At 40.0% G+C, this 27,688-nt stretch overlaps 3 protein-coding genes across 10 annotated transcripts; 1 reads left to right on the top strand and 2 right to left on the bottom strand.

The window, feature by feature from the left end:
- The first annotated feature begins 566 nt into the window (after window positions 1–566).
- Window positions 567–10,135, top strand: LOC102704625 (anther-specific proline-rich protein APG-like). Of its 8 annotated transcripts, XM_015838923.2 has the most exons (6): window positions 567–747; window positions 5,256–5,340; window positions 9,075–9,292; window positions 9,595–9,642; window positions 9,749–9,844; window positions 10,069–10,135. In XM_015838923.2, exons 2-6 carry the CDS (start codon window positions 5,327–5,329, stop codon window positions 10,074–10,076), a joined length of 384 nt encoding a protein of 127 aa, XP_015694409.1. In that variant the 5' UTR covers window positions 567–747; window positions 5,256–5,326; the 3' UTR covers window positions 10,077–10,135. The 8 variants fall into 8 exon arrangements, 4 of the variants coding, with proteins under 4 accessions (XP_015694409.1, XP_015694411.1, XP_015694410.1 ...); XM_015838925.2 differs by lacking the exon at window positions 5,256–5,340 and having other exon boundaries at window positions 9,081–9,292; XM_015838924.2 differs by lacking the exon at window positions 5,256–5,340.
- Window positions 1,347–4,874, bottom strand: LOC102703872 (LRR receptor-like serine/threonine-protein kinase EFR). Its single transcript, XM_006656123.3, has 2 exons — window positions 1,838–4,874; window positions 1,347–1,727 (listed from the first exon to the last, which is right to left on the bottom strand). The coding sequence occupies exons 1-2, from the start codon at window positions 4,872–4,874 to the stop codon at window positions 1,369–1,371; spliced, it is 3,396 nt and encodes a 1,131-aa protein (XP_006656186.1). The 3' UTR covers window positions 1,347–1,368.
- Window positions 10,136–17,085: 6,950 nt separating the features above from the next.
- Window positions 17,086–20,701, bottom strand: LOC102704347 (receptor kinase-like protein Xa21). The gene is made up of 2 exons (XM_015838900.2): window positions 17,665–20,701; window positions 17,086–17,552 (listed from the first exon to the last, which is right to left on the bottom strand). The coding sequence occupies exons 1-2, from the start codon at window positions 20,699–20,701 to the stop codon at window positions 17,182–17,184; spliced, it is 3,408 nt and encodes a 1,135-aa protein (XP_015694386.2). The 3' UTR covers window positions 17,086–17,181.
- Window positions 20,702–27,688: the final 6,987 nt, after the last annotated feature.

Genomic DNA, 27,688 nt, shown 5'->3' with positions numbered 1-27,688 from the left:
CCTCTGTTCGACAGGGTGCCCTATTGATCCTCCATCGTTCGATAGGTCTTGTTGATCAAGCGGTCGTTCGATCGGTTACCCAGTCACTGTTCGCCTGTTCGATTTGCCTCCTATCGATCTACGGATGTTCGACTAACCACTAGTTTGGCGATTTCCCGCGGGCGGACTCCAATTTCGTGATTTTCCATAAAAAATAATATTTCCCCAAAAAATTTGTCATCTATAACCACATAATAAACAAACCACATGAAAGACGAAGAAACAATAGTAAAAAAGGTAAACTATACCGTTGCATCTAATTAGAATGAAATAAAAATACACGTATGTTTCTAATATAATAACCATAGGTAAATCATAGTTGCTTAAATTTTCTTGAAGGGACAATTGCAAAGTTGCTAAAGGTTTAAACTATATTTTACAGAACTGCTGCTAAAAATTTGTAAAAAATAACCAACTGCAAATATAAAAAATAACCAACTGAAAATACTTTTTTAAGGATTAGTAATAAAATTATTTATTAAAGAAGTATAAAAAATAAAAAATAAATCGCCCCTAACCAACGCATCAGCTGTGGCGCACGCTCGTGGCCGGTGCTCGTTCCGTGGCGACCAACTTTTGGTTTGTTGGATCGCACCGCTGAGACGGCTACGGCCGGTGGGGAGGCCCGGCCACGTGACGGCGGCGCTCGGGATGGAGAGGCCCCGGCGCGGGCAGCAAGGACTCTGAGGTTCAGAAGCAGCCTAGGAGGTGCGCCCCCCCCCCTCCCCCACCCCTCGATGGTCCTAATTAACCTATCCTACTAATGTGTGTCTATCTGCTTGCTTGATCTATATCATCTTGTTTGGTACGAACAGGGCGGTATGAGATTGATGCGTGCCTCTCGTTTCTCCGCTTGATTGGGCTATTTTTTGTGTTGTTGAGGTCATGGTTCGAACTTGAGGTTTTGCAATCTGACCCAACAAATCCAGCTTTTGCAAATGTCAAACTGGCTTTGATTGCAGACTAGTGTGCAAATCGGCTGAGATCCTGCCCTTTGATTGGTGCTCATTAAAATGTTCAACTTTTTTTTTTGTCTTTTGTGCGAAAGTTTTAATAGACGTATAAGAAGAGGTTCTTATAAGATGCTAATGAAAATGGAGATAATTGTGGTAATAATAGCTTGTATAACCAACATAGCCATTCTGTTTGAGGAAAATAGGGATCAGTTATGGAGTATTGCATAGCGACTTTGGTAGTTCAAAACATAGGGATGCCCACGCAAGCTTCTAATAATGCCATTAACCATTCTGCATTCATAAACACATATCCTACATGGTGTTATATTGGTACATTATATTTTTCTATACATGCAACAGAACTTGCCAAATCTTATTTCAATCTAAGATGACTGCATGAGGCTGCGTGCTTTATATCAAGAATCATGGAAGCAACTAGTCCCATTTCAGGTCGTTCGTTGGGCAGTGGCATAGAACATGATAGGCCTATTTTGACCAATGGAATGATACAATTCTCCATCATGTTGGTCGCGTCGAGGTCGTCTTGTAGCATTGTTGGATCAATTACCTTGTAGATATTGTTGGGAAATGCTCCATCAACAAATTCATGCAGGGTTGTGCTGCCATTGAACTTTTCATCAGTTGGTCTGCTCCCAGTTATAATTTCTAATAAAAGAACTCCAAAACTGTAGACATCGCCCTTGGTTGAGATATCTTTGCTCATGCCGTACTCTGCATTAGATTTAGAGAGGTTAAAACTATAGGCTAGGCTCTGTTTTTCTATTTTTTTATAGAAGTAATAAAGAACAAACTGAGTAAAGTTTAGAAGTGAGCTTATCTACCTGGTGGAATGTATCCGATTGATCCTTTTAGGCAAGCCAAACTTGTCGAGGTATCTTCATGCGCAGTCAATCTATTATATACAAATCTTGCTAGGCCAAAGTCGCTGACATGTGCAACCATGTCAAGATCCAAAAGAATGTTGCTTGGCTTCAAGTCACAATGTATTAGTGGAGATGCGCATTGCTTATGAAGATAATCTAGAGCAAATGCTATATCCATGGCTATATTAACTCTTTGAGTAATAGTTAAAACCTTTCTTTGACTAAGTTCATGGGCCTTTGGATGTAGCCATGTATCTAGGTTCCCATTATGCATGTATTGGTACACCAGCGCCTTGAAGTCTGCCCCAGTGGCATCCAGTGATGAACATAAAGTCATGATTTTTACAAGATTTCGATGACGGACATTTCTTAGTGTTTCACACTCTGCCATGAAGCTCTTATGTGCTCCATATGTACCAAGGTTAAAAATCTTGATGGCAACTTCCTCTTGCTGAAGCTCTAGCTTACCCTTATAAACCATAGCAAATGATCCTGAGCCAATCAAGTTATCTGAAGAAAACATATTTGTGGCCTTGGCAACGTCTTCATATGTTATATTCTTCAACATGTTCTCAGTACATTGTGGCAAATTTAGCTTCACCTGTATTCTCTTCCTCCAGAGAAGTACAGCAAAGCTTAAACAAATTATGGCCATCGAAATAATGGGTATTACTATCACTAGGACTAGAACCAAAGACTTGCTCCTCCTTTTCTTGTGAGCCTGTGTTGAACAAATAGAAATACCTTTTATTAATGTTCTTGCACACAAGCCACTATTCCCTTCCATTGATACCACACTAGCATTACGAAAAATACCTCCAGCTGGAACTTCTCCATCAAAATTGTTAAATGATAAATTCAGATCATATAGTAAGCTGAAGTTTCCAAGAAAATCTGGTATTTTCCCGGACAAGTTGTTCTGTGAAATATCCATCTTCTGGATGCCTACCAAGTTCTCAAAAGAATTTGGTATGCTTCCTACAAGTAGGTTGCTTTGCATCTCAAGGGACTCCAGAACAACACATTGGCCAAGAGTGGATGGGATGTTGCCAGTCAACCTATTGTTTGACATGCTGAGTTTTTTCAGGTTAATGAGATCTCCAACTTCCTCTGGTACTCCTCCAAACAAGTAATTGTGTGACAGGTCCAACTCTTGGGAAAGTGAAGAAATTTTGAAGATTCGATTTGGTATTCTCCCATCTAGTGAGTTATGAGCAAGGTTGAGTATGCTGAGTTGAGTACAACGCTCTAGGGTAGCAGGTATGCCTCCACTAAAGTTATTCGTGTCCAATTTCAGGTCAGTTAGCTTAACAAGGTTGCCAATTGTATCAGGGATTTGACCTGATAGTTTGTTTTGGGCCAAGTCTAGAACGATCAAGTTATGCAAATTTCCAATTTCTGGAGGTATATTACCTGTCAAAAGATTATAATCCATGTACACCATTTCTAAGCTCATTAGATTGCCAATCTCTGATGGTATTTGCCCAGAAATTTTATTGTCTCTTAGCCACAACCATTTGAGACTACTGGAAAGATTACCAATGGAGTGAGGCAGCTTACCATTGAGATTGTTCCCATCTATCAATAGTTTAGTCAATTTGGAGCAATTCGATAGAGAAGAAATAAATTTCCAGTCAGCTGCTTCTAGTTTGTTGTATGACAACATAAGTTCCTCCAAATTCGGCAATGACCCAAAGAATTGAATGAGCCCAGTAAGGCTATTATTGCGCAAGTAAAGCGAAGTCAGGTGGGAAGCGTTCAGAAGAGTTGGTGGGATTGGGCCTTTGAACCTGTTATTGGACAGAATTAATGTTTCAATATTTGGGAGTGTGTAACCCATGTTTGATGGTAGTTCCCCAACAAGTGAGTTATTTGCCATGGCAATAATTGTCAGGGATGACAAGTTGAAGATGGATGATGGAACATGCCCAGATAAGTTGTTCACATTCAAGTTCAGCAAATCTAGTGTTAGAATATGGCGTAAACTATTTGGGATGCTCCCGCTTAAATTGTTCCGTGTAAGACTTAGATCAAGTAGGGAAGAAAGATTTCCTAACGAGGAGGGTATTGTTCCTGATAATTTGTTACCCCCTAAGTAGAGATATTTCAAAGGTAGAGAGGTAGCAGTCACAGGTGGTATAGAACCAACAAGGCTATTCTCATCAAGGTAAATAGCAATAAGAGATGAGGAATTGAACAAAGCCTTTGGGATTTCCCCGCTAAGGGTATTGCTTGTGAGGACAAGTACTTGAAGAGATGAACTGTTCACCATGGACTCTGGGATGCTCCCTGTGAGAGCATTGCTACCCAGATCAACATATTTGAGAGAAAAGCTCCTTCCTAAAGATTCTGGTATGTCGCCGGTGAGCCTGTTGCTAGCAAGAACAATTATTTGCAGCTTAGGAAGGTCCCCAAAAGCAGAAGGGATCCTCCCCTGGAGCTTGTTCTTGCTGAGGTCAATCTCTTTAAGATGGTTACATTGACTTAGGCTAGCTGGGATCTCACCATGGATCGAATTGCTTGACAAATCTAGGATCTCAAGCTGGGAACATGAAGAAAGTTCAGGAGGAATGTTACCTTCGAGAGAGTTCATGCTGATGTTGAGGTTGTTGAGTTGTCTGAGCAGACCGAGTTCAGACGGGATGCTACCATAGAAACTGTTGTTTGATAGCTGCAGCATTGCAAGAGAGGTGAGATTGGCAATGCAAGGTGGTATGGAGGCAGAGATGCCTTCAGATGCCAAGTCTATTGCAGTGACACGACGGGGAGGTTGTGTGCTGCAAGTGACACCATGCCAGTTGCAGAATTCCATGAACGCATTGCTCCATGAGGCCAGTGCTCCTGTACTTGGACCTGAGAGCAGCTGAGACTTGAAGCAAAGGAGAGCTTGACGATCATTTTCGTGTTCATCACTGATGGCTAGTGGTAGACTGATAAAGATAGTGGACAGACAGAGCCAAACAATGCCTGAAGACAAGACGGCCAAGCAGGCCATTACTTCTCTGTGACTAAGCTGATTCTATGGAGATGAAAAATTTGCTTTGCAGTAGCAACTTCGACAGATAAATACTCTCTTTGGCACCAGACATTTATCTAGTCTAATCGATGGCACGGTGGGAACTTGGATGATCCATGAATACACAATTTTTTAATTGAGCTCAACTTGTTGGCTTTCATTCAACCCATTGACTAACTTGCCACTAACTACTGCTTAAATTACTTGGGGGTTTTGTTTCATGAAGAAATCGTAGTCCTTGACGCTTGTACAACATGAAATGAGAAATTGCTGCCAAGCAGACCTTGCAGCTGAGTTGTTTAAGTAGTTGGTGACTCGAGGATGTGTTCTAACCAGAATTTTCTTTTCCATTGCAAGTAGTTGGTGACTCGAGGATGTGTTATAACCAGCATGGGCAATGCAGAAGTCAGACTTGACTTTAAAGCCCTCAGATGAATGTCTCTTAGTAAGTAGTCACCAACTACTCCCTGGATCAAAATATATTATTCCTAATTGTAGTTTTATGTGCGTCTTCTAATGCTAGTATTGATAAACTAATAAATAAATTTTGGTCTTTCCTTCTCCCTAGCAATAGTGCAATGGGATTCTACGAATCTTTTTTAATGAGCTTTTTTAATATCCTTTAAAAAGTATCTCAAGATATTACATTTTTCAGTGTAAAAATTTAGTACCTTAAAGTGTAATGTATTTTGAGGTACCAGAATTTTACACTAAAATTTTTGTTATCTCGTGATATTCTTTCAAAGATGATAAAAACCCTTTTTTTTTAATAGAGGGGGTATTTACTGACTTCATTGTTCTGAACCTGCCTTTTTGCTTAACGTCACACTTAAGTTATCAGTGTAGACAGGGAAGTCAATCCATCCGTAGGAATGCATGCATCGAGTTATTTTGAATTTTTGACCAGGTGAAGGGGCAAAGACCTTGACTCCTTCTAGTAAACTTAAATATGAGCAATGGATTCATGGACGTGATTAGCTGGTCATGGTAGTTTTGCTCTCGGTGAGGGATTGCACGGTTGGGATGTAAAGTATTAAATCCATAACCAAAACAAGTAATATTAAAAACTGAGTGATCTGGGTCTGGACTTTGGAGTTCATCGATAGCTGTTGCAGTATGCGTTTTGTCTGAAAGTGCAAGTGTGTAACTAAGAGCAAGTTCAATATTATTGCCAACTACTAGCCCCAAATCATCTATAACCCCAAATCATCTATAGTCAATCTAATAGTCAATTCATATAATAGTTACCTATAAAACATTAATACTTGGTCCTACAGAGCTTGTACTATAGCTGGTTATGAATCTGTAGCTTAATGCTCTTCTCTTTCCAGTTTATCTCTTTAAAATATGTTTGTAGCCGATTTATTGTCTGCTATTGTACATGCTCTAATACAATGTGCTTGCAACTTGCAAATGCAAAATGCATTCACTAGCCCAAAAGCATCTATGCAAATCCCTTAATCTTTTTCCAATTCAATTTAATCCATCACTAAAAATAATATCAGTATATAGGGTATTTTTATAGGGAAGTTTAATGAGAAAGTATCTCAAAATACTAAAGTTTTGGTGTACTTGGTACTCAGAGTATTAATTTTTATACTAGAAAATATGGTAACACAATTTCACCTAGATAATTTGGGACCATCTGTTGGGTTCAAATAAAATGGCTAATATTAGTCTTACCTCAAAGTCAATTAATGTTATTTATTGTATAATACCTGATGTATTAGTGTTTTCTTATTTAACAATACAAACATTTATTATTGTTGAAAATATGTACTTGTAATTTTCAGACTTGCAATATTTAAAATTTAGAGTATCATGGCTGTAAAATAAATTTTATATTCATTAAAATATACAGAACAACATAGATATTAAAGTCGAACATTTTTTATTTTAGTTAGCACAATAGCAAATACAGGCTTGAAATATAATAGTAGCTCTTCTCCAAATTAGAAAAATACTGTCAATATATTTTATATTATTTTGAATACTTAGGAGATTCCATTATTTAGAATTTTTGAAAAATCAAATGACATTCATGCATGCATGTTATGTTATGCGTGATTTGGTAAATGGTGTGTATGGTTAAGATATGCTAATTATGTGTTTCAGCATTTTACTTATTTAGCAACGGTATATAATACAAGGAATTGAATATTTTTATTAATATTAAATAAAGAAAACCCAACAATCAATTATTACGATTGCATAGGAGTGTCTTACCTCTCAAGAGGCACTATGGAGCACCCTAAAACCCCCATCTTTTCATTTTTGCTTATGCTTATAAGTTAAAATTTGAATTTTAAGCTTAAATTTAGAGATGATTTTTGGTGTCATTGTATTTTATTTTCTAGCCTTAACTTTTAGATTGCTAATAATACGTATATAGAAGTTTTATTCACAAATAATTTTGTCTTTGTAATATGTCGTTTCACTTTTTTATAAATCATAGAAAAGACAATCAATCGCCCTTCAGTCCATCCAATCTCTGAGTGACCTACTCTTCTCTCCCTCTCTCACCCTCTTCGCTTGTTTCGTTCGCATGTCAACCTCTCCGGCCCTCTCCTTTCCCATTGTCACTATATTTTCTCTCCATCTCCCTCTCCCTCTCCTCTTTTTCACATGGTTACACCTATATTTTTTACCTATAAATTTTAAGGGTTAGATTTGACATGCTGCTAGAAGACAACATGCAACGATCCTAGAACCACATGGTAACTGCAATGCTGAGAGGATCTCATGCGGCTGTGACGCCAGCTGCAAGTATATTTGTCCTATGTCTACATTGATGGTTAGGACCAGCAAACGAAGAGAATTTATATTTGATGTATAAATATTTTCACCATGAATGATAAATAAGTGCGCAAAAAGGAACATTATCAGTTACTTTTGAAATCTTAGATTTTTGGATTTATCGAAAAAGTTTGCACTCTCGATTTCACAAATAACCATATGGTGCCCTTACTCCCGTTCTCTCCCCACCGCCTCCTTCCTTCTGTAAACTATAGGCCGTGCTCTCCTACGTATAATCACCTGGCACACGAGGCCCGTTAGAAAGTAACTTCTACAGTAAGAATTGACTGAATTTGGTCATGACCCTATGAGGTATTGCATATATTTGGTCCAATAATTTGATGAAATTGTAATTCTATTTGTGGATGCACTGCATTGTCAACTCAGAAATTAACCACATGCAGTAGTACACCCGTAACCGGTGAACAAGACTTGGTGATATGCAATCAACCATGCCATGGGCACAGCCAACTTCACCGCGAGGATCAATTCTAGAATGTAAGCACAAACAATGAAGAACAATGTAAAGAGCAATATGAAAATTGCTTGATACAAAATGTTATAGAAATAAATGTTGAACACAAATACTGACGTCTAGCCGACAACTGAGGTGATGTTGAGTTTGGGTGCACAAATCAAGAAAAACATAAAACAATAGAGATAGAGACTTGCTAAGTATTGCTTGACAACAAAGTTATTTTCGAAGTCTATATATTTCTATCTTCTTAATTTTTTTTTATACCTCAACACTTTCAAACGAAATGTCTACCACAACACAACTCATGGGTTTGTCGAAGACGTGGGTTACGAGAGAATGGACAAAATCACCATTTTCTTCACAAAAGAATGGACAGAGTTACGAGAGATTAGTCAAGCAATCGGTGCAGGACTAACAGGCAGCTTTGTGAGGATTGAGTACGTACAAATCCACTGACACCATGAAATCGATCTGAAAATTTGAGTTTTAGGCTGACGTAAGGGAAAAGCACTTCATAGTTGACCGCAGGCGTAGACTCCGAGTTTTTGACTCCCAACTTTGAAGTCTACGCCACATTTCTTTTCTGCAATGAGTTTTTAAATATGTCTTTTGGACTGATCTGAGCTTCAAGTCTACGCCACATCATATTCCTGGTGTAAACGCATGCCACTCTAGCATGCAATCTGACCCAAATACATTTTAAGAAATTTTTTACCATAACTTATTTTCTATCATTTGCTTTTAAATTATTAATAATACTTATATATAAGTTTTATTTATAAATTATGTTTTAATCATCACTAAGCGACTTAGGTTATGTCTTCAAAAGTCAAAACGATGACGCTCATGGAACGCGTATATAAAGAGACATACAAGCGACTGATCGGTCATGTCTTCTGCTCTAGTTACAGTACAGCCAGCCACATTAAGATGGCACCGATCATCAGCGCCGTCGCAGCCACTCCACCGCCGGCAGCTCCTAGCGGCGACGACACTCCGGCGGCACCAGGAGGTGACCCTGCAGCTGCTCCGGCGGCGGCCGTCGAGCCTCCGGCCGCTCCAGGGTTAAGCATTCCACTGTCACCTAGCAGCGAGTCCAAACGTGAAAAGCCGCCGCCTCCAGGTAACATGCTAGCTGCCCTCATCTTTTTAGTTTTTCTCTTAGAATAAAGTCAAAGGATGTATTTAAGAATAAAAAATAATTTATATACATGTTTTTAACGATCTAAAAGAAAAAAAACTTAAAATAAACCTAAAATAAACTTTAAGGTTAAGGTTAAAATTTTAAATTATAAATTAGAAGCGTAACCATAAACGAAAAAGATAAGCTCTGCTGTGTGCGTAAAGACAATGTACATGAAGCGTCACTCCGATGAGATACGCCACTAACGCAACGCACGATCGGCTCCGCTTTGGCTGCCACAGTGACGGTGCCGGAGGATGATCCAGGTCGACATGACACAGCTCCGGATGGTAAAAAGACTACGGTTGTTTGTGTCACAATACGGTTGCGACGTGTGTTCAACTGTTTAGTTTCTCTGACGTGTGATCGGTTACATTCTCTTCTTTGGGCTACCAGTTGCTCCACAGGTTGATCTAGTCCGTACACCTGATCCTGTACCATTTGCGGACCCATTGCCTGATCCTAAACACCCTCCTCCTCCTCATGCTCCGGGTAAGGCACTTCTATGTTCTTTTATTAATGAAGAATAAAATATGAAATATTTTTTATTTTGTGATGATTACTTAAAGATATAAACGAAAAAAGTAAGATGATGAACTTCTTTTTTTTTGCAAAAATATTCACCTTTAACAGTTTAGGAAGCATGTGCATGAAAGCTAATGAAAAAACCAAAATAAGCTGGAGAGAGAAATTTGTTTAATTGTTTGTTTGCACAGATGCGTAATCAGTTCCTCCTTCTCTGGCTCCCAGTTGCTCCGCTTACGGTTGGTCCAAACCATAAACCTATTCCGGAAGATTCACCTGTTGACTCATTTGAAGATCCTAAACACCACCCTCCTCCTCCCCGCGGTAATTAACCCTCAAGGCTTGCATATTTGCAATGTGTTTAATTTTTCACTAATGTGATCAATTCTTCTACGTTGGATCCAGCTTTTCCACTGGTTGGTCCAAGCCGTAGTCCTGCTCCAGAGCATTCACCTGTGGACTCATTCCCTGATCCTGGGAACCACCCTCCTAATTTTTCTCAGGGTAACAACACATATACGCTTGCACGTGTCACAACCAGGGTTCCGTTTATGGTGGAGGGTTTACCGTTGCACCATGATAGCATGATTATATCGCACAAAATTGTATGAATTTGAATTTAAAATTTTTGAATAAAATCACCACGGTTTTGAAGTGGATGCCGCGTGATACGGCACGATAACCACGCAGTTTGTAGCGATTATCACCACGGTTTTGGCGGAAACGATAATCGCAGCATTTGAGATGATGATTGCGGTCGATTAGCGATATCGATAATGGTGGTTTTGTGTGAAAACCACACGATATGTTGCGATTACCACGATATATCACCATGATTTATTTTAGATTTTTCCTCCTTTTTTGAAATTTTTAAATTTTCACAATATTTACTGAAACAAATCATAATTTATCATTATCGTGCCCTTGCGGTATGGCCGATTATCGTGGTGATAATCGTTACAAACCTTGCCGTAACGTTCGCATATATGTACGATGTGTTTAATTGTTCATTTCCACTCATGTATGACCGGTTCTTGTTTGACTCCCAGTTGCTCGCTAAGGTCACTCAAAGCTCTAAACCCCTACACCAGTTTGCCGGATGCAAAAGCCAATGAAGTGGACGGGACGACGTTCTCCCGGCGCCGGAGAAGATAGCTAGCTGAGCATCGCCGGCAAGGAGGCAAAGAAAAACATAACTACTTCTGTGTCTAATCAATATAGTACAAGTGCAAGGTCGATCGAGCCCTCTTACAGCTTTCTGATATTTGTGTCAGCCTCAGCTTACAAGGCATATTTAGCCAATTTTGAATGTAAAACAATGTTTTTATTACTTTTGTGATTCAGTTTTAATTTTGGTACCACTAAGAATAGAAATACAAGAGTCTTTATTACTTCCATTAGTAGTCTATTTTCTGTCCTTTTGTACATAATATTATCTTATTTGTCAATGAGTGATTAATTAGGGTGTATATTTCTTGTTCTGTATGTATTTGATACCTTTCAACTCGCATTTTTCTTTGAAAACCATTGCAATTAACCATAACAGGGCATCAAGCTTCTGGAAAATGTCCATGAATTCGAAGTAGAGTGCAGCGTGCGCACCACCTCGCATACCTTGGTCGGGAAAGCCTCCCGCTAAGGTTTCTACTGGCCAATGGCATTCCAAGACGCAGTTGACCTCTTGTAGCGGTGCTAGGCGTGCCGTCCACACCAAACAGATTCACGGTTTGGGGGTTGGATATCCTGGGGCCATTCACCTGAGCACTCATGGGCTATGTGTACTTATTTGTCGCCATCAATAAATTCACCAAGTGGTCAGAAGCCTACTTGGTGATCAAGATCGACAAGCATTCAACACTCATGTTCATCCATGGTATCACAAGCTACTTTGGCGTGCATCGCCGATCACATCATCATTGACAAATGAGATGTAATTCACCAGTGAATTGTTTGGGGGACTATGGTTATGACATGGCATCAAGCTTTGCTTGGCCTATCCCGCTGACCCAAAGAGCAATGGATAAGTAGAGCCGATGAACGTCGAGATCTTGAAGGCCTCAAGACAAGAACATACATCGTTCTCAAAACGTATGGCATCGACTGGATCGATGCGCTCCTTGTGGTCCTCTGGGCCAACCAGACGATGCCAAGTTGGGATGCGGTGGCTTGGGCCTATCCGAGAGCAGGGAGTATTTTTTGGATAAAGCTTTGTTGCTGAGGTGCGACAGTGGCATGAGGTTGCTAGAGCGCGGAACAGCATGACACTCCATTGCAAGTGGTGACTGGTGCAGTGCAAGGATGACCAAAACAACAAGAGTGAGGAAGTTGGCAACAATGGTAAGAGTGTGTGGTAAGCTAAGGGAAAGGCCCATCTTCTTATAGCTCTACTCACTTGATTCCCACACTCCTGAAACTTCTAGGATTCCCTCGCCCTCAAAGCCCAGTCCTTTGCGACAACCATAGTCCTCATGCCATGTGGACAACTCCACACGTCTTCCAAGGAAATATGTGTTTCATTTCCTATGGTTGAGGTAGCCACTGCCCCATACTACCATGTTTGGCATTCACTCTAGAGGAAAAGTACCCTCGTCACGTGTGCGCACGCCACATTAAGTGTGGCAACCCTTCATCTACTAGGAGGAGATTTGCACCCCCTATGTCCTAGCGTGGGCTGCAGAGGTTGAGAATGGGATGACCACTTGGCAAGGCCGACCCATTACATGGCAAAGCCCTTGAGTTGTGGCCATGTTGAAATTCCACTTCGCCGGGATGGTTGGGCCTTCACCCTGACCACCAGATGTTGGTGGTCTGGTGTAAAGTTTAGGGACTACTATCAGAGATATAGGAACTAGGGTGTTCCCTCATCGGTGGCTCGGCGATGCCTCACGACTTGGACGTTTCCCCTTTTGGGAGGGTTCATCCTACCCCGATCCCCTCTTGGCGAATGTCAGGGCATTCCACCAAAAGAGTTATGTGGGTCGCGGCAGCACCTCACCAATTGCATTCAATGTCGAGCACATGCAGCTCTAGGCACACACGGTACTAGGTAGTAGGCACTATCTGCCCCATATCATAGTGTTAAATATGGTTGTACTGAAGATACATGAAAAGTACAAGCACCCATGCTAGGTTCCATTAGTCCCCTTCATCATCATCTACATCGGTTAGGATGACCATCTGATAACGCAAGACCGGGTCTATGGCCTCCCGCCACCTACCTCCACTGACTGGTGGAAACCATAAGCCGAAGGTCTGACGACACCAATTGAGGGCTATCAACTCTGCCTATACCTCAGGTACATGCCACACGAAGGGACTCATAGGCTCTGTAGGCCTCCCGCCGGCCTCCGATGTTACATGTCATGTCAAATGTCTTGTTGATTGAAGAAGAGTGTGAACATTACATGGCTTCCCTAGAAGGCATAAGAGGAAGTTAATGACCCTCCTATGGCAGCACATTTCTCGTCCTATACTAGGTTGATTGTGGCAACCCTTTGGTATTATAAAGGGAAGACTAAATCTAGTGGGGAAGCAAAACAAAGGAGAAAACGAGGACTAGGAGATCCCGTCTTAAACTTGCCAGAATCAGACCCCCTTGGCTTGTATTCTAACTAAGACCTGTATAATTGCTTCTTCTCCACATCATCTCCCTCTGTTTGTTTACATCACCAAATACCGAGCTTACGCTCATGATTTCTCCCACGCTCCTTGAACCAAACACAAAAGGGTCCTTTGATCGCGCACTTTAGGAGTTCATGCTCCGCGATGGTGGCCTAAGTATTTTAGGTTTCTTTTCTACTATAATTTATCTTCTGTGGTATATAAGTTGGATTTGTTTAGTTTTTTGTCTTCTTTTACTTTTTGTTGGTGGCTACTTAAAAGATTCTTGTCTATCAAGTTATCGATGGTCTAGTTCACAACACCTTTTTTTACGGTCCGCATCGATTTATTTAATAGCACCGGTTTGAGGAACTACTAGAAGAACTGAGATAATGGCTGATACTCGTTCATGTACTTCTGCCTGTATCAGAGTTGGCGAGCATTGTGGCTACACTGACCTACTCATTTGTAGTGTTCTAAGATATGGAGTCTCTTTACTTTGTTTTGGTAGTTTTTATATGTCTCTCGTAACAACAAGGTCTAAATCATTTCTTTTATTAAATAAAATAATTTCAAATATGCCCTATTCAAAAATATTGAATAGCAGTTTACTGGTCATCGCCCGATCAACTTTCTCGTTTGTGTGCAGCCCCACCCAAGAAATGAAACCTCAAGGAAAAAATATAACCATAGTAAAAATGAGAATCACACATGAAAAAAAAATCTAGTCACATCATGAGAAATACCCATAATTCAGAAAATACTCAGAAATCCAGAGAAAAGTTAAATAAATAAAAAAATTAACAAAAAAAATGTTAAGTTGCAAATGACACGAGAAATAAAATATAATATAATTATCACTTCGATGGTTAACATGAATCCTCCATAAGACACCATCACATAGAAAAGGTAAATAAATAAAAAATTAACAAAAAAATGTTAAGATGCAAATGATAATAAAATATAATATAATTATCATTTCGATGGTTAGCATGAATCCTCCACATGGTTTGGCACCTAGGATCGATAAACTGAGACTGGCCTACGTAGGGATGATAATAGACCAAGAGTCTTAGAATCCTTTCACAACCTACTTTAATCCTTAAAACTTTTTAACCCGATACTACTACAGAGCTACACAATTTACATGGGCCTAATGGATAGGCCCATAAGACACCATCACAGTGGCCCAAATCCATTTCCCTTTCGTGGTAATAATAGCCCCTATAGAGCTCGTGGGGAGTCAGCGAACGCAAGCCCATATATTTTATAGAGCTAAGCAAAGGATGTTTTTTTTAGAAAAGGCCCTCAGCCTACTTTTCACTAAAGCAAAGGATAAGTGGGCAGAGGTTATGCTAGGGACACCGGCTTACAAAGATAGCACCGAAGTATAAATAAGACAACACCGACTATCAACTCGAACAACAAAACCGAGTAGAGCAAACGACAACCATTTCTACACCAGCCACAACCCCTACAACTTACTGACACAACTAAAGCCAACATCAACCTATCCTTGATCTTGGACTTAGATTCTTGATGTGATCTAGCATAGCAGCTTAGTCTTCATCGTTTCCAGTTGATCATCCTCATCTTCTTTTAACAAGACTTTCCAATGAGACAAGAACGATACAACTCTATAAGCGATAATACAAGGTGAAGATACAAGATTGTCTCTAAAAACCATATCAATCCTAATCAACCAAATACTCCAACAAGAAGCCCCTAAGAGCACCATATCAACTCTACTATATTTATCTTTCTTTTTATTCATTACTCCTTTCGTTTCATAATGTAAGATATTTGATTTTTTTTGTTGCAATGTTTGATCATTTTTCTTATTCAAAAAATTACGAAAATATCATTTATTTTACTTGTGACTTAATTTATTACCAAAAGAACTTTAAGCAAGACTTGTCGTTTTTTATATTTGTACTAATTTTTTAAATAAGACGAATGGTCAAGCGTTACAACCCAAAAAAGTCAAACGTCTTGTATTATGGAACGGAGGTAACGAAGGTAGTACCATATAAAAAAAACATCTCTAAACTACCCGGAGCTATAGGCCAACAATAAGAAAAACATCTCTGCTCAAACACTAGTGGAAATTTGCCAAAGGACGATTAAAAGTAATATGATGAGAAGTTTCTATTTGATCACATAGTTTACATAATGCAGAACCCTCCCAATTTCTGGCCTTCAAATTAGCATAAGACTGGATCCTATCCCTTACCATCAACCAACCATAAGAAATGTTTAACTTATAAAGGAACAGGAGTAGCCCATAGTGTTATATATCATCCTTTTGTCAGTCACCCCCCTGAAGATAAGAAATCTATAGAGAGATCCGGAAGAAAACATTTTTTTCTCTCTAGATCCCAATTAATTCTCTACAACACAATCTTCGAGGACTACACTTAAAATCAAGTATTTCAACTGTTGCCCCAAAATAATCTCACCGTGGCCAAACATCCCTGCTAAAAGCCTAAAAGCGAAAAACTCTAAACCAACCATTGGTGATAAGTGATAACCTCTCCCATCAAACAATTTTGCTGATTGCAAGTAACATACAATTTATTAGTGACAATTCTAAGGGGGCAATCACCAATCACATCCTCCCAAAGTTAAGGCCCCGTTTAGTTTACGAAATAAAATTTTTTGGGTGTCATTACAGTCACGTCAAACATTTGATCGGATATAAAAAAAAGTTTTTCAATACGAATAAAAAAACAAATTTTATAACTCGTCTAAAAACCGTGAGACGAATCTTTTGAGCCTAATTAACCCGTAATCACACATATGAATTATTGTAGCACTTATGACTAATCATAGACTTAAAAAGATTGGTCTCATGATTTCTCCCTAACTTTGCGATTAGTTTTTTTATCTATATTTAATGCTTTGTTTAAATATCTAAAAATTTGGTGTGATGTTTTTTGGAAAAAAAATATTGGTGGTTACCGTTTCCCAGGTACAACCTAGATTAAACCAGTTTCTTATTTTTAATAAACTCTTCCAAATCTGCGAGCCGGTCACTCTTGACGAGCCGAGCGTCAGCCGACGCCGGCGGCGCCACGGCGAGCGTGTAGCATAGCACACCTTGGCAACAGGCCACCGCCCCCCTCACCGAGGCTGGCACCAGCAGTGGCGCGCGCTCGTGGCCCGTGCTGATCCCTGCGGCGACCAATGTTTCGTTGGCCGGTGCGAAAGCGCGCGAGGTGCGGTGAGGACATGGCGGCCGGTGTAGTAGGCCGGCGGGGGGCGATTGCCCTATGCCGAGGCGAGGCCCGACCATCTGGAGCGGCGCGGGAGGCGGGATCTAGGGCTCCGAGGGTGCACACAAGCAGCAAGGAGGTGCGCCCCCTATCCATGTAGTATATCTATCTACATCATCTATCCATCATCTGATTTTGTGCGAATTTTGCGGTGTGAGATTGATCCATATTCCTCCGTCTCCGCTCTTCACCTTCTCCATTTGCAGTCTGACCCAAATCCAGCTTCCGCGAATACATAATTGCACTTGATCGAAGACTAGTTGTGCAGATCGGTTGAGATCTTGCCATTTGATCGGTGCTTTTCCCACTTTTTTTTTTTTAAGAACTCGGCTGGAACTCTGCCTAAAATAGTTTAATTGTTCTGCAAGAACAAACTTACAAAGTGAAGGTAGCTCAGCAGCACAGCCACTTCCATTTTTAAATAGAACACTACTGATCTTGCTGATGCTTTACACCATGTATGGTTGAGAATTTCTGCTTGATCTTAAGGAGTTCAGCAGACACTGGTCCCATTTGCCATCGGTCCTTAGGAGATGCCACGGAGCAGCAGAGACCTATTCTGACCAATGGAATGATGCAGTTCTGCATCACTGTTGTTACGTTGACTTCGTCTTGTAACATTCTGGGATCAACTATCTCGTAGATATTATTAGGAAAAGCACTTGCAACAAGTTCATGAAGGTTTGTGCCGTCACTGAACTTTTCATCAGTAGGCCTACTCCCCGTTATCATTTCTAACAGAAACACACCGAAACTGTAGACATCACCCTTGGTTGATATCACTTCATTCATACCATACTCTGCATGTAATTTATTTTATGCAATAATTTAGATAATATATATGCAAGTCTCTATAATTCTATAAAAAAACAAAGAGTTAAGTCATTACGAGTATGAGTATGGTTATCTCACCTGGTGGGATGTATCCTATCGATCCTTTTAGGAAAGTAAAGCTTTTTGAATGCCCTTCATTTCCATTTGATGTAATGTTTGGACATCTTGCTAGGCCAAAGTCACTGACATAAGCAATCATGTCAAGGTCCAACAGGATATTACTTGGCTTCAAGTCACAATGTACTAGTGGAGATGCACATTGGTTATGGAGATACTCCAAAGCGAAAGCTACATCCAAGGCTATATTGATTCTTTGGTTAATAGTCAGAGTTTTCCTCTCAGAGTGTTCATGGGCCTTCGGATGTAGCCATGCATCCAAGTTCCCATTGGTCATGTATTGGAACACAAGGGCTCTGAAATCTGCCCCACTAGAATCCACAGAAGAGCAGAGAGTGATGATTTTGACAATATTTCGATGACGAATGTTTCTTAGGGCTTCACACTCCACATCGAAGCTCCTTTGTGCCCCATAAATACTAAGGTTAAATATTTTGATGGCAACTTCATCTCCTTGAGGGTCTAGATTACCTTTATAAACCATCCCGAATGACCCCGACCCAATTAAATTTTCAGAACTGAATCTATCTGTAGCCTTTACAATGTCTTGATATGTTATGTTCTTTATGTGCTCACTAATAAGTTGGCTCATTGGTTTTCCTTGCATCTCCTTCCTCACTAACACTCTCACAATATAGGACATAATTATTATAAGAACAACAGATGGTATTAGTATCTCTAGGACTAGAACCAAGACCTTGAGTTTCTTTTTCCTGTCAACCAAAACAGGGCAAGAAGGAATACCTTCTATTGGAACGCTTGTACACAAATGGTCATTTCCTTCTATTGATACTGCAGCATCGATGTCAAAAATACCGCCCCTTGGAATAACTCCGTCAAAATTATTGAAGGATAAATTGAGCTCTTGTAGGTAACTCAACGATTTGAGAAACTCTGGAATTTTCCCAGACAAATTATTCCTAGATATATCCATCTTTTTAATGCTTACTAATTTCATAAAAGATTGTGGAATACCTCCTAAAAAGGTGTTGCTTTGTACCTCGAGATACTCCAGAGCCACACAGTAGCCAAGGGAGGAGGGTATCTTTTCGGACAACATATTGTTTGAGATGCTAAGTCTGTTCAAATGAATGAGGTTTCCAACCTCGTCCGGTATTCCTCCAGACAAGTAATTGTGTGACAAGTCCATCTCTTGAGAAAGTGAAGAAATTTTGAATATTTTGCTTGGTATGTTGCCATCTAATGAGTTGTGAGCAAGGTTTAGTATCTGGAGTTGAGTGCATTGTCCTATACTTGCAGGTATTCTTCCACTGAAGTTGTTCCCATCCAATTTTATATCTGTCAACTGACGTAGGTTGCCAAAAACATCCGGGATATGGCCTGAGAGCTTATTTTTTGCAAATGATAGAACAACTAATTTGTTCAGATTCCCAATTGTTTGTGGTATATTGCCAGTGAAAAGATTGTAATCCATAAACAATATACTGAGGCTCTTCAGATTGCCTATTTCTGGTGGTATGGGTCCGTGGAGTTTGTTATTTCTTAGCCATAACTCTTCAAGATTTTTGGAAAGATTGCCGATTGAATTCGGCAAATTTCCTTGGAAGCTGTTCCCATCTAGCATCAATTGAGTCAATTTAGAGCAATTCGAGAGTGATGCCATAAATCCCCAATTGTCCAGTTGTAGCATGTTGTATGACACATCAAGTACCTCCAAATTTGGCAATGACCCGAAGAATGGCATGAGCCCAGTGAAACTGTTTCCCCCTAGGTAAAGCGTATTTAGGTGGTAGGCATTGAGAATAGAAGCTGGAATTGGGCCAACAAACTTGTTGGATGAGAGGATCAAGCCCTCAATTTTTGGAAGTGTGTAGCCAATATCGTAGGGCAATCTTCCCATGAGTGAGTTGTTTGCCATTGCAAGAAATGTCAGGGATGAGAGGTTGAAGATAGATGGTGGAACTAAGCTAGACAAGTTGTTCATATTCAAGGTCAACATCTCAAGTGTTTGTATATGACCTAAGCTCTCTGGGATGTTACCAATTAAATTATTCCCTGTAAGGCGAAGATTCAGTAGGGAAGAAAGGTTACCCAATGAGGAAGGTATTGTTGCTGAGATATAGTTGTCAGTTAAATCGAGATACTTAATAGGGGAGGACTTTGTAGTAACAGCGGGTATAGAACCAACAAAGCTGTTCCGTTGGAGGTAAATGGCAACAAGTGATGAAGTATTGAATAGAGACTTTGGGAGTTCTCCACTAAGACTATTTCCCATGAGCCTAAGCACTTGGAGAGATGAACTGTTTGCCAAGGACTCTGGTATGCTTCCTGTGAGAGCATTACTGCCAAGATCAACATATTTGAGAGAAAAGCTGCTGCCTAGAACCGGTGGTATGTTACCGGTGAGCCTGTTGCTACTGAGGACTAGTACTTGCAGCATAGGAAGGTTTCCGAAAGCTGGGGGGATGATACCTTGCAATTTGTTTCTGCTGAGATTGATCTCCTGAAGATAAATGCATTCACTTAGGCTACCTGGGATCTCACCCTGGATGGCATTGTTCCACAAACCTAGGATTTCTAGTTTGGAACATGAAGAAAGTTCAGCCGGGATGCTACCTTCTAAAGAGTTCATGCTGAGGTTGAGGTTCCTGAGTTCACTCAGGAAACCAAGCCTGGATGGTATGCTGCCGTGGAAGCTGTTGTCTGACAGTTGCAGTGTTGTAAGAGAGGTAAGGTTGGCGATGCAAGGTGATATGGTACCTGTGATGCCTTCTGATGCAAGGTCTATTGCAACGACACGATGTGGGCGTCGCGCGCTGCAGGTGACTCCATCCCAATTGCAGAGATTCAAGGATGTGTTGCTCCATGACCATGAGGATAGAGCTCTGGATGGACCAGAGAGCTGAGACTTGAAGCAAAGGAGAGCCTGTCTATCGTATTCAGTTTGATTGCAGATGGCTAACAATGTGGAGCAAAAGAAGGTAGAGAGATAAAGAACCCATGCAACATATGGAGACGAGGCACTCGAAGAGACCATTGCCTGACGAGATATCATCTATGCGATGACGAATGGTTGTTCAAATATCGTGTGCTACTTGGTAGTGCAATATATGGTGGGAAGGTATATACAGGTAAAGACTGCCAAACAGATCGGCCACCTGGTGTTTGTTCAAAGTTGAAAACCTTGTTGCCGTATGAATAAACATCTTCATGTCAGCAAAGCGACTTGCAATTCGGTTGGTTATTTGCATGTAAGGCTGGAAGTGTGTGGACCAAACTGCAAGTTGACCGGAATTTTCTCTGCACACGCTTTTTTGGAAAGTTGTGGCATGTTTGATTGGCGGCTAATTAAGATGGCTAACCCTCGTCTTGTCACACGGCTCATCTTTTTCTTCTGATTATATTTATAGTTATGGCATGATTGGTTGGCAACTAATTAAGATGGCTAACACTGGTCTTAGTCACACAGCTATCTTTTTGCTTCTGTTTATATTTGTAAGCTAAAATTTAAATTTTTAACTTAAATTTAGAGTAGATTTTAAGGTTTTTTATCGTAATTTATTTTTATGCCTTGACTTTTAGATCGTTAAGAAAATATATATAAGCATTTTATTCACTAATTATTTTTATTTGTAAATATGTTATTTGGATCTTTTCCTGCATAAGCCAAAATATCACCCCCATAGTCTTTTGGCAAATAAATCATAAATTAAGCTTAAGCTAATTTAAACAACAAAATGCAGTGCATAACGTGTGGGTTAGGTGGCTAAGGGTTAAGTTAATTAGAGTTACGGTAGGAGCCAAACAATACCTACTAAAACTATGACACGGATGATTGTTTGGTTTTTATGGAAAAAGCTAAATAATATATTTGCAAACGAAAAACAATTTATAAATAAAAGTCTTATATATGTAATCTTAGGGATCTAAAATTTAAGGTTGTAAAATAAACATTAGTTTGAAACTCTAAAATCAACTCTAAGTTTAAGGTTGAACATTTAAATTTTGGCTTATAAGCATAAGAAAAGCGAAGAGAGGTGGGTGATAGTTTAACAAATTGTGTTATGAAACTTGTGGGTTGTGGCTTTAAGCACTTGCAGTCCACATGCATTATGCATTCATTTAGCTAAAGTTTGCGAAACTACATGTCGACATCAATAAGTTCACTGAGGTAGCCGCCATCTCCTATCTGCTAGAGCGGTGATTGTTTGCCTTTTGATAGAAAAAAGAAAACACATATTTGTAAATAAAAAAATATCCGTGAATAAAAATTTTATATACATATTTTTAGCGATAAAAAACAAAGACAGAAAAAAAACTATAACAAAAACCCTAAAAAATCACTCTAAAATTAAGGCTAAAAATTTAAATTGATTTATAAATATAAGTAGAAATAAAAGATAGGATGCTAGTATCACCCAACGAATAATCAACCAGGACTTTGCCAAAAAAACCAGGAATATTTTCGTGTACAGGTGTAAACGCACACCTTGTTTACTGAAGAAAAATGCCAGCGCACGTTATTCTTCGATTTCGCATGGACTTGGTGGTTGTGACTGAAAACATTCAAGTAGTCTCTGGTATCTGATACTCCCTTTATTTTAAAATATAAACATTATTTTATTTTGCTTACTAAGAATAAGGACTTTTTCAAAGATTATTAATATATTACTTATGTGACATAAAAGTATAAGTATAAGGAAGTGCTTTCCAATACATATTTAATATCATGATAGTTATATTTTAATACAGTAGTCGTTGGTCAAATTCTTGTCTTAGGAAAATAAAATACGTTCTATATTATTATTTTAAAATAGAGGGTGAAGAAAAGTTTCCCTAACAAGTGACTATATATATTCTGAATGCACTCGCTGAACAAGCTCACCACCGGCCTGCCCAAGTGCCTAGGTAGAGAGAAATGGCTGAGATCTCCGCCGCCTCCGCCGTCCCGGTGGTGGCTTCATCCGGCGATACTCCGGCGCCGGCTCCAGCTGCTGCTCCTCCTCCGGCTGCCAAGCCTACGGAAGACGCTCCAGGTAGCTACCACCGCACACAAGCCGCTTCTCCATTTTTCTTCATGTGTATATATACATCCATGCTACCTCCGTGGCCTCGTTTTTTGCCATCGAACTTTGTAATATTTTTTAGAGTAATTTTACAGGCCAATAAAAGAGATTTGCTTCAGTACAATAAAAAGTAACAAAAGTACCTCGAGGCACTGGTACCTTACGGTACCGAATCGTCTCTGATCATTGGATCTAACCATACACATCATACTCTCGGGTAGATCTAACGGTGAAAAATTATTTGGTACTTCGAGGTACGGGTACCTCGAGATACTTTTTGTTGACCGTAAAATTGTTCCCGATAAAAAGTATCTCGAGGTACTGGTACGTCGCGGTACCAAATCGTTTCTGATTGTTGGATCTAACCGCGTACATCATACATAGCTAGATCCAATAGTGAGAAATGATTTAGTACCTCAAGGTACTTTTTGTTGGACCGGAGTAAATTTCTATTTTCTTAAGATTTATATGAATACTAATATAGAAATAGGAAAAATATGTTACGATTCAAAATGAAAGGGAGTAGCTGCTAATTATTGGTTCGCTGCTCCATGGTGATGTGCTGCAGTTGCACCGTTTGATCGGAGTAAGGAGGAGCGTCAGGGCTCTGACCACAAAGTTCCGGATTGTCCGAAGAATAAGACATGTAAATGATGAGGCACCGGCCGGGATGGATGTAGCGTGAAAACCGTCCTCCACTGCGAAAGATTCAGTTAAAATGTACCGCAGGATTAACGGGTTAATTGTAATGTTGTTTCCGATAATTTCAGACACTGTGACCAGGGAATAAATTCCACCGGCCGGCAACAGGGTCGGTTATTACGGTCAGTAAATAGAAAGAACAGAGGCTGTGCAATTGTAGAAAATGGTGTTATTATATCACTAAATCAGAAGGCGGAAGGTTTCCAAAATATGCCTCTGTACATGTCTCTGTTCATCAATTTTTCTATGTTCATTTGGATACGATATGCCCAGGTATCACTGATCTATAGCGAGTCAGCGACCAGCGGCCACTGTTTAGTTACCACACATTATCAATATCAAAGGACTACGATTTACTTTCTGGTCACAAATATGTAGCGTTTGATTTTATTTTTTTAAAGCCATCGAGGTGTAAATTTGACCGCAACTTTTTCATTCTAAAAACTCAATAAAGTCCAATAATTTTATGAGGTCATAAAAAGCTACTGCCTCCGTTTTATAATGTAAGACTTTCTACGTTTGCCTAGATTCATTCATTGATGAGTGTATACAATTTATATATATGTCTAGATTCATTAGCAACTATATGAATCTAGGCAAGTTAGAAAGTCTTACATTATGAAACGGTGGGAGTAGTAATTTTCAAGGTGAATCTCCACATACCGTTTTACTATTTTGAAATTTATTAATAGTAGTTTTAAAAATTTTACTATCAAAAAAATATGATTATGTTTTTTTAGGTAAATATTTGTATGCTAAGCCATCCTTTTTTTAATAAAAAGGTCCTAATTACCTACTTAACTAACAAAATACCATACATTTCATATCCTAGACTTTTCAAACAGAAAAGGTTAACCCTTGACTCAATCCGGATCAAATTTGGTCCCACTTGGCGTATATGTCACAGAAACAAATCAGATAAAAATATTATAAAATCGATGGGCCCATATATCAGATCTTAACTCCACTTCTTAAATTCTTATCTTTCTCTTTTCCCTAGCAAACAACACCTATGGTGACAACTCTGAGGTATGTCTCAACCACAGGCGAGACACTCCTCTTCCATCCATGTCCATCTACACCTTCCTGCCATCATTCTATGGTCTATCACCTCCTCGAGCACTCTCCTCGAGAAAAGCATGTGCTCTATTGATAACACCTTCCCTGAGAGAGCTCGATATCCATGAACGAAATCAGAAATTTACCGAGGTTAGGTCTTAACAATAAAATATACATTTTTTATTAAATTTTAACTAAAAAATAGTAATTTTTTATTTCATTTTTTGGCCAGGCATAAGGCTCGAGCCTAAGCTGCCCCACACCGGGTACCGCCCATATCGAGATCCATCGCCTTCAGTGCCCTTATTGAGCAAGTTCGAGCTCTATAGTTGGCCGCCGTCTCCATCTCCTTCCCTCCCCCCAAGTGAGCTTGAGCTCTGTTACTGGCTGCTGCATCTAGTGCCCTAACCGAGCAAGTTTCCTCCAGTGTTCTTCCTAAGGTGAGTTGAGCACTGGTAGAGAGAGGAGATGGATTGATTGTGGGGTACTAAGGTTAAATCTATGACATGTTGGTCGATTAATTTATTTTGGAAGTTTCTTGTCTTGATTGGATACTGTTCTTCCATCTCTCTCCTATCTCTCCATTGTCTCTTCTTCATACCCCTAAAGCTAAGCCATGGCTAAAGATGACATTAAGCTTTGCTGTGTAGCATCTATAAGTTCAATCAAACTAAAAAAATACTTTAAATGGAATTATAAAAGTATTGAAATATTAAAAACTCTCAAACTATAAAAGGCGTCCAAGAAAAAGAAATCAAATGTGAGTTAGACTATTTTTCAAAAACATAAATTCTACATGCTCTAAAATGGTTGATCATATCTTTTTGTGAGAAAAAATACTTGATTTTGAAAGAAGAATAATTATTTTAAATCTCTCTTAGGCCAATTCAGACTCATCTTCCCTCTCTGCCCTACCGGCCCTTCTATCTCCCCCTTCCTTCGTTTCTCCTTCCCGTGCATGTGGCATGCCCATAGTACAAAAAAACTAGACATGGCGACAGTTAAACCGGAAAAAGAAAACCAAAACTTACGATCTTGGTGACTTGGTTTTGATCAAATATCATCCCTGCAATCGAACCAATAAAAAAGTGAACATGCGGTTTTTTTGATTGTGGCCAACAGGTCTTCAATTTGCTGTCTGCCTTGGTTGTGGGCTGGGCTGCAAGGGGTTGGGTGCAGTGGCGGATCCAACATGGGGGCGGCGGAGTCTCGAGCCCCACTACCCCTGTTAAAGCTATTGGAGCCCTCACGAAGAATCACCTAAAATTTTATGACAAAGATCAATAGAAATGGGGGCTGAAACTCTATCTAATTTGTTCAGATCCCCTAATCTCGTTGGCTAGATCTGCCACTGGTGGGGTGGGGTGGGGCGACACAACTGTACCTGGATTGGTCGCCCCACCCTGCCCAATTGGCAGTTCTGCCCACCAGCGGCAGGCAGCAGGCAGTCCATGCAGAGGCGTTGGGCTACGACATCATGGTGCAAGAGGTGGTAACGACGATGCAGATCAACCGTTGCAGTGGCGGCCTGTAGCCCGTGTCACGGTGCAATAGGTGGCCTCTACAGGCACTCTACTCCTACAGATGTGTCGTGCTTGGGCCGGCATGGCCGAAAATAGCCCTGACGTGCCTTTGGAACCCTAAACTCAAAGTTTAGCCTGTGATTAGACATCTCCACCCGCATACCGGCTCGGTCCGTTTAGGAACAAAGCACAACGTGTCATGCTGTGTAGCCTAGCACGCCCCTAAGTTCCATGCCAACACTAGATTATAATGCTTTTGAGTTAGCAATTCATTGACAACTATGGCGTAATCTTTCACTGAACACACCTCGATAAAATACCATGTAAAAGGCAGTCCTATCGAAAAGTGCTCATCGATCCCCGATTAGAGCAGTTATAATAACTGGCTATAAGCCAGCTATAAACATATTTTAAATAGATAAAAGAGGAGAGAAGAGACGTGAGCTACTAATTTGTAGTCAGCTGTACACGGGCTCCAAGACAAAATATGTGTTTGACATGTGAGACCTTGTATTAATGTTTTGTAGATAACTATTATATGAGTTGGCTATTAGATTGACTATAGATGAATTAGAGTTAGTAGTTGGCTATACTATTAAACTTGCTCTTAAAGCGACTACATAACAAGTGATGTAAGCATAAATATAATATGATAATTTTTAGAGTCGGTTTATATTACTTATTATACTCGTTCTATTTAATTAAGTATTTTGTATTATAAACTTAAAAAATAGATTAATTTAATTTAAAAAAGTTTTATATAATATATTTTTTAAAAAATATATCATTTAGAAGATAATAAAGAGGGATAGAGAGATTAGCATTGCGAACGCGTCGAGAGTCGAGACGAACAGAGCTGACTTGGGCCTGGACAGCGCAGGATCTCCAGGCGAGCGGCGAGCCCACGAGCACACGGCAGCACGGCAGTAGGAGATCGAGCGGCGGGGGATCCGTAGAGACAACGGGGGGCCATCTTGCGGCGGCGCGGCGCTCCATGGCAGCTGGGGCACCCACCGAGAGTACCAGGTACGCGCGCATTTTTTTTTTCCTCCATCGCGTTGTTGTTTTGACCGCGGCCGGATTAGGCTGCGGCCTGGGACGAGATCGATCCGTGCGGGATTTCTGCTATCTTCTGGATTCGAGTTCTAGTCCTGAATCCAACACGAATTTCATACATCTTGTGTAGGCATCTGGTTGGCTTTGGCTGGAAAAACCAATTGCCACTTACGTTTAATATGAGAATCATAGTGGACAGACGGACATTGCTTTCTGCAAATGTCATTAGCCAAACTGGACTATAGAAATTGGGGGAAAAAAACATAAGATGGTAGATTTATGCCTTAATGGTATTCTTCTTTGCATCAACCTCTGTTGCTAGCTACAATCTGACCAATATCTGCTTTTGCTAATTCTGGTATGCCGTCCTCCGCCGTCTACCCCTTCTGGTTTCCACTCACAGCTCTGCTTGCGGCCATGGTAGCTGCCTCTCTACACCTTCTCTAACGTTTTCAGAGTCATGTTTCAGAAAACAAAAACTTTAGATGTTTCAAGAAAGCAAAAGAATCATCCTTGTATTCACAAATGCAACATGTTACTATTTTTCTTCATTGAAGTTTAAGAGACAGTCTAAGGGGGAAAAAGACAAAACTAAAGTTTCATGGATGATCTATGCAT

The sequence above is a fragment of the Oryza brachyantha genome, chromosome 6, assembly GCF_000231095.2.
Source record: "Oryza brachyantha chromosome 6, ObraRS2, whole genome shotgun sequence".
NCBI classification, from domain to species: Eukaryota; Viridiplantae; Streptophyta; class Magnoliopsida; order Poales; family Poaceae; genus Oryza; species Oryza brachyantha.
Note: the sequence above shows the minus strand (reverse complement) of the source record. Positions and strands in the feature narration are given on the sequence as shown.

What these genes read in the sequence shown, in the direction of transcription:
- LOC102704347 (XM_015838900.2), bottom strand. Translation starts at nt 20,701, where the DNA reads ATGGTCTCTTCGAGTGCCTCGTCTCCATATGTTGCATGGGTTCTTTAT. An exon ending in GATAGGATACATCCCACCAG is followed by an intron (nt 17,553 to 17,664) that starts GTGAGATAACCA and finishes AATTACATGCAG; the next exon opens with AGTATGGTATGAATGAAGTG.
- LOC102703872 (XM_006656123.3), bottom strand. Translation starts at nt 4,874, where the DNA reads ATGGCCTGCTTGGCCGTCTTGTCTTCAGGCATTGTTTGGCTCTGTCTG. An exon ending in AATCGGATACATTCCACCAG is followed by an intron (nt 1,728 to 1,837) that starts GTAGATAAGCTC and finishes AATCTAATGCAG; the next exon opens with AGTACGGCATGAGCAAAGAT.
- LOC102704625 (XM_015838923.2), top strand. An exon ending in TGAAAAGCCGCCGCCTCCAG is followed by an intron (nt 9,293 to 9,594) that starts GTAACATGCTAG and finishes TGGCTGCCACAG; the next exon opens with TGACGGTGCCGGAGGATGAT. An exon ending in ACATGACACAGCTCCGGATG is followed by an intron (nt 9,643 to 9,748) that starts GTAAAAAGACTA and finishes TTGGGCTACCAG; the next exon opens with TTGCTCCACAGGTTGATCTA.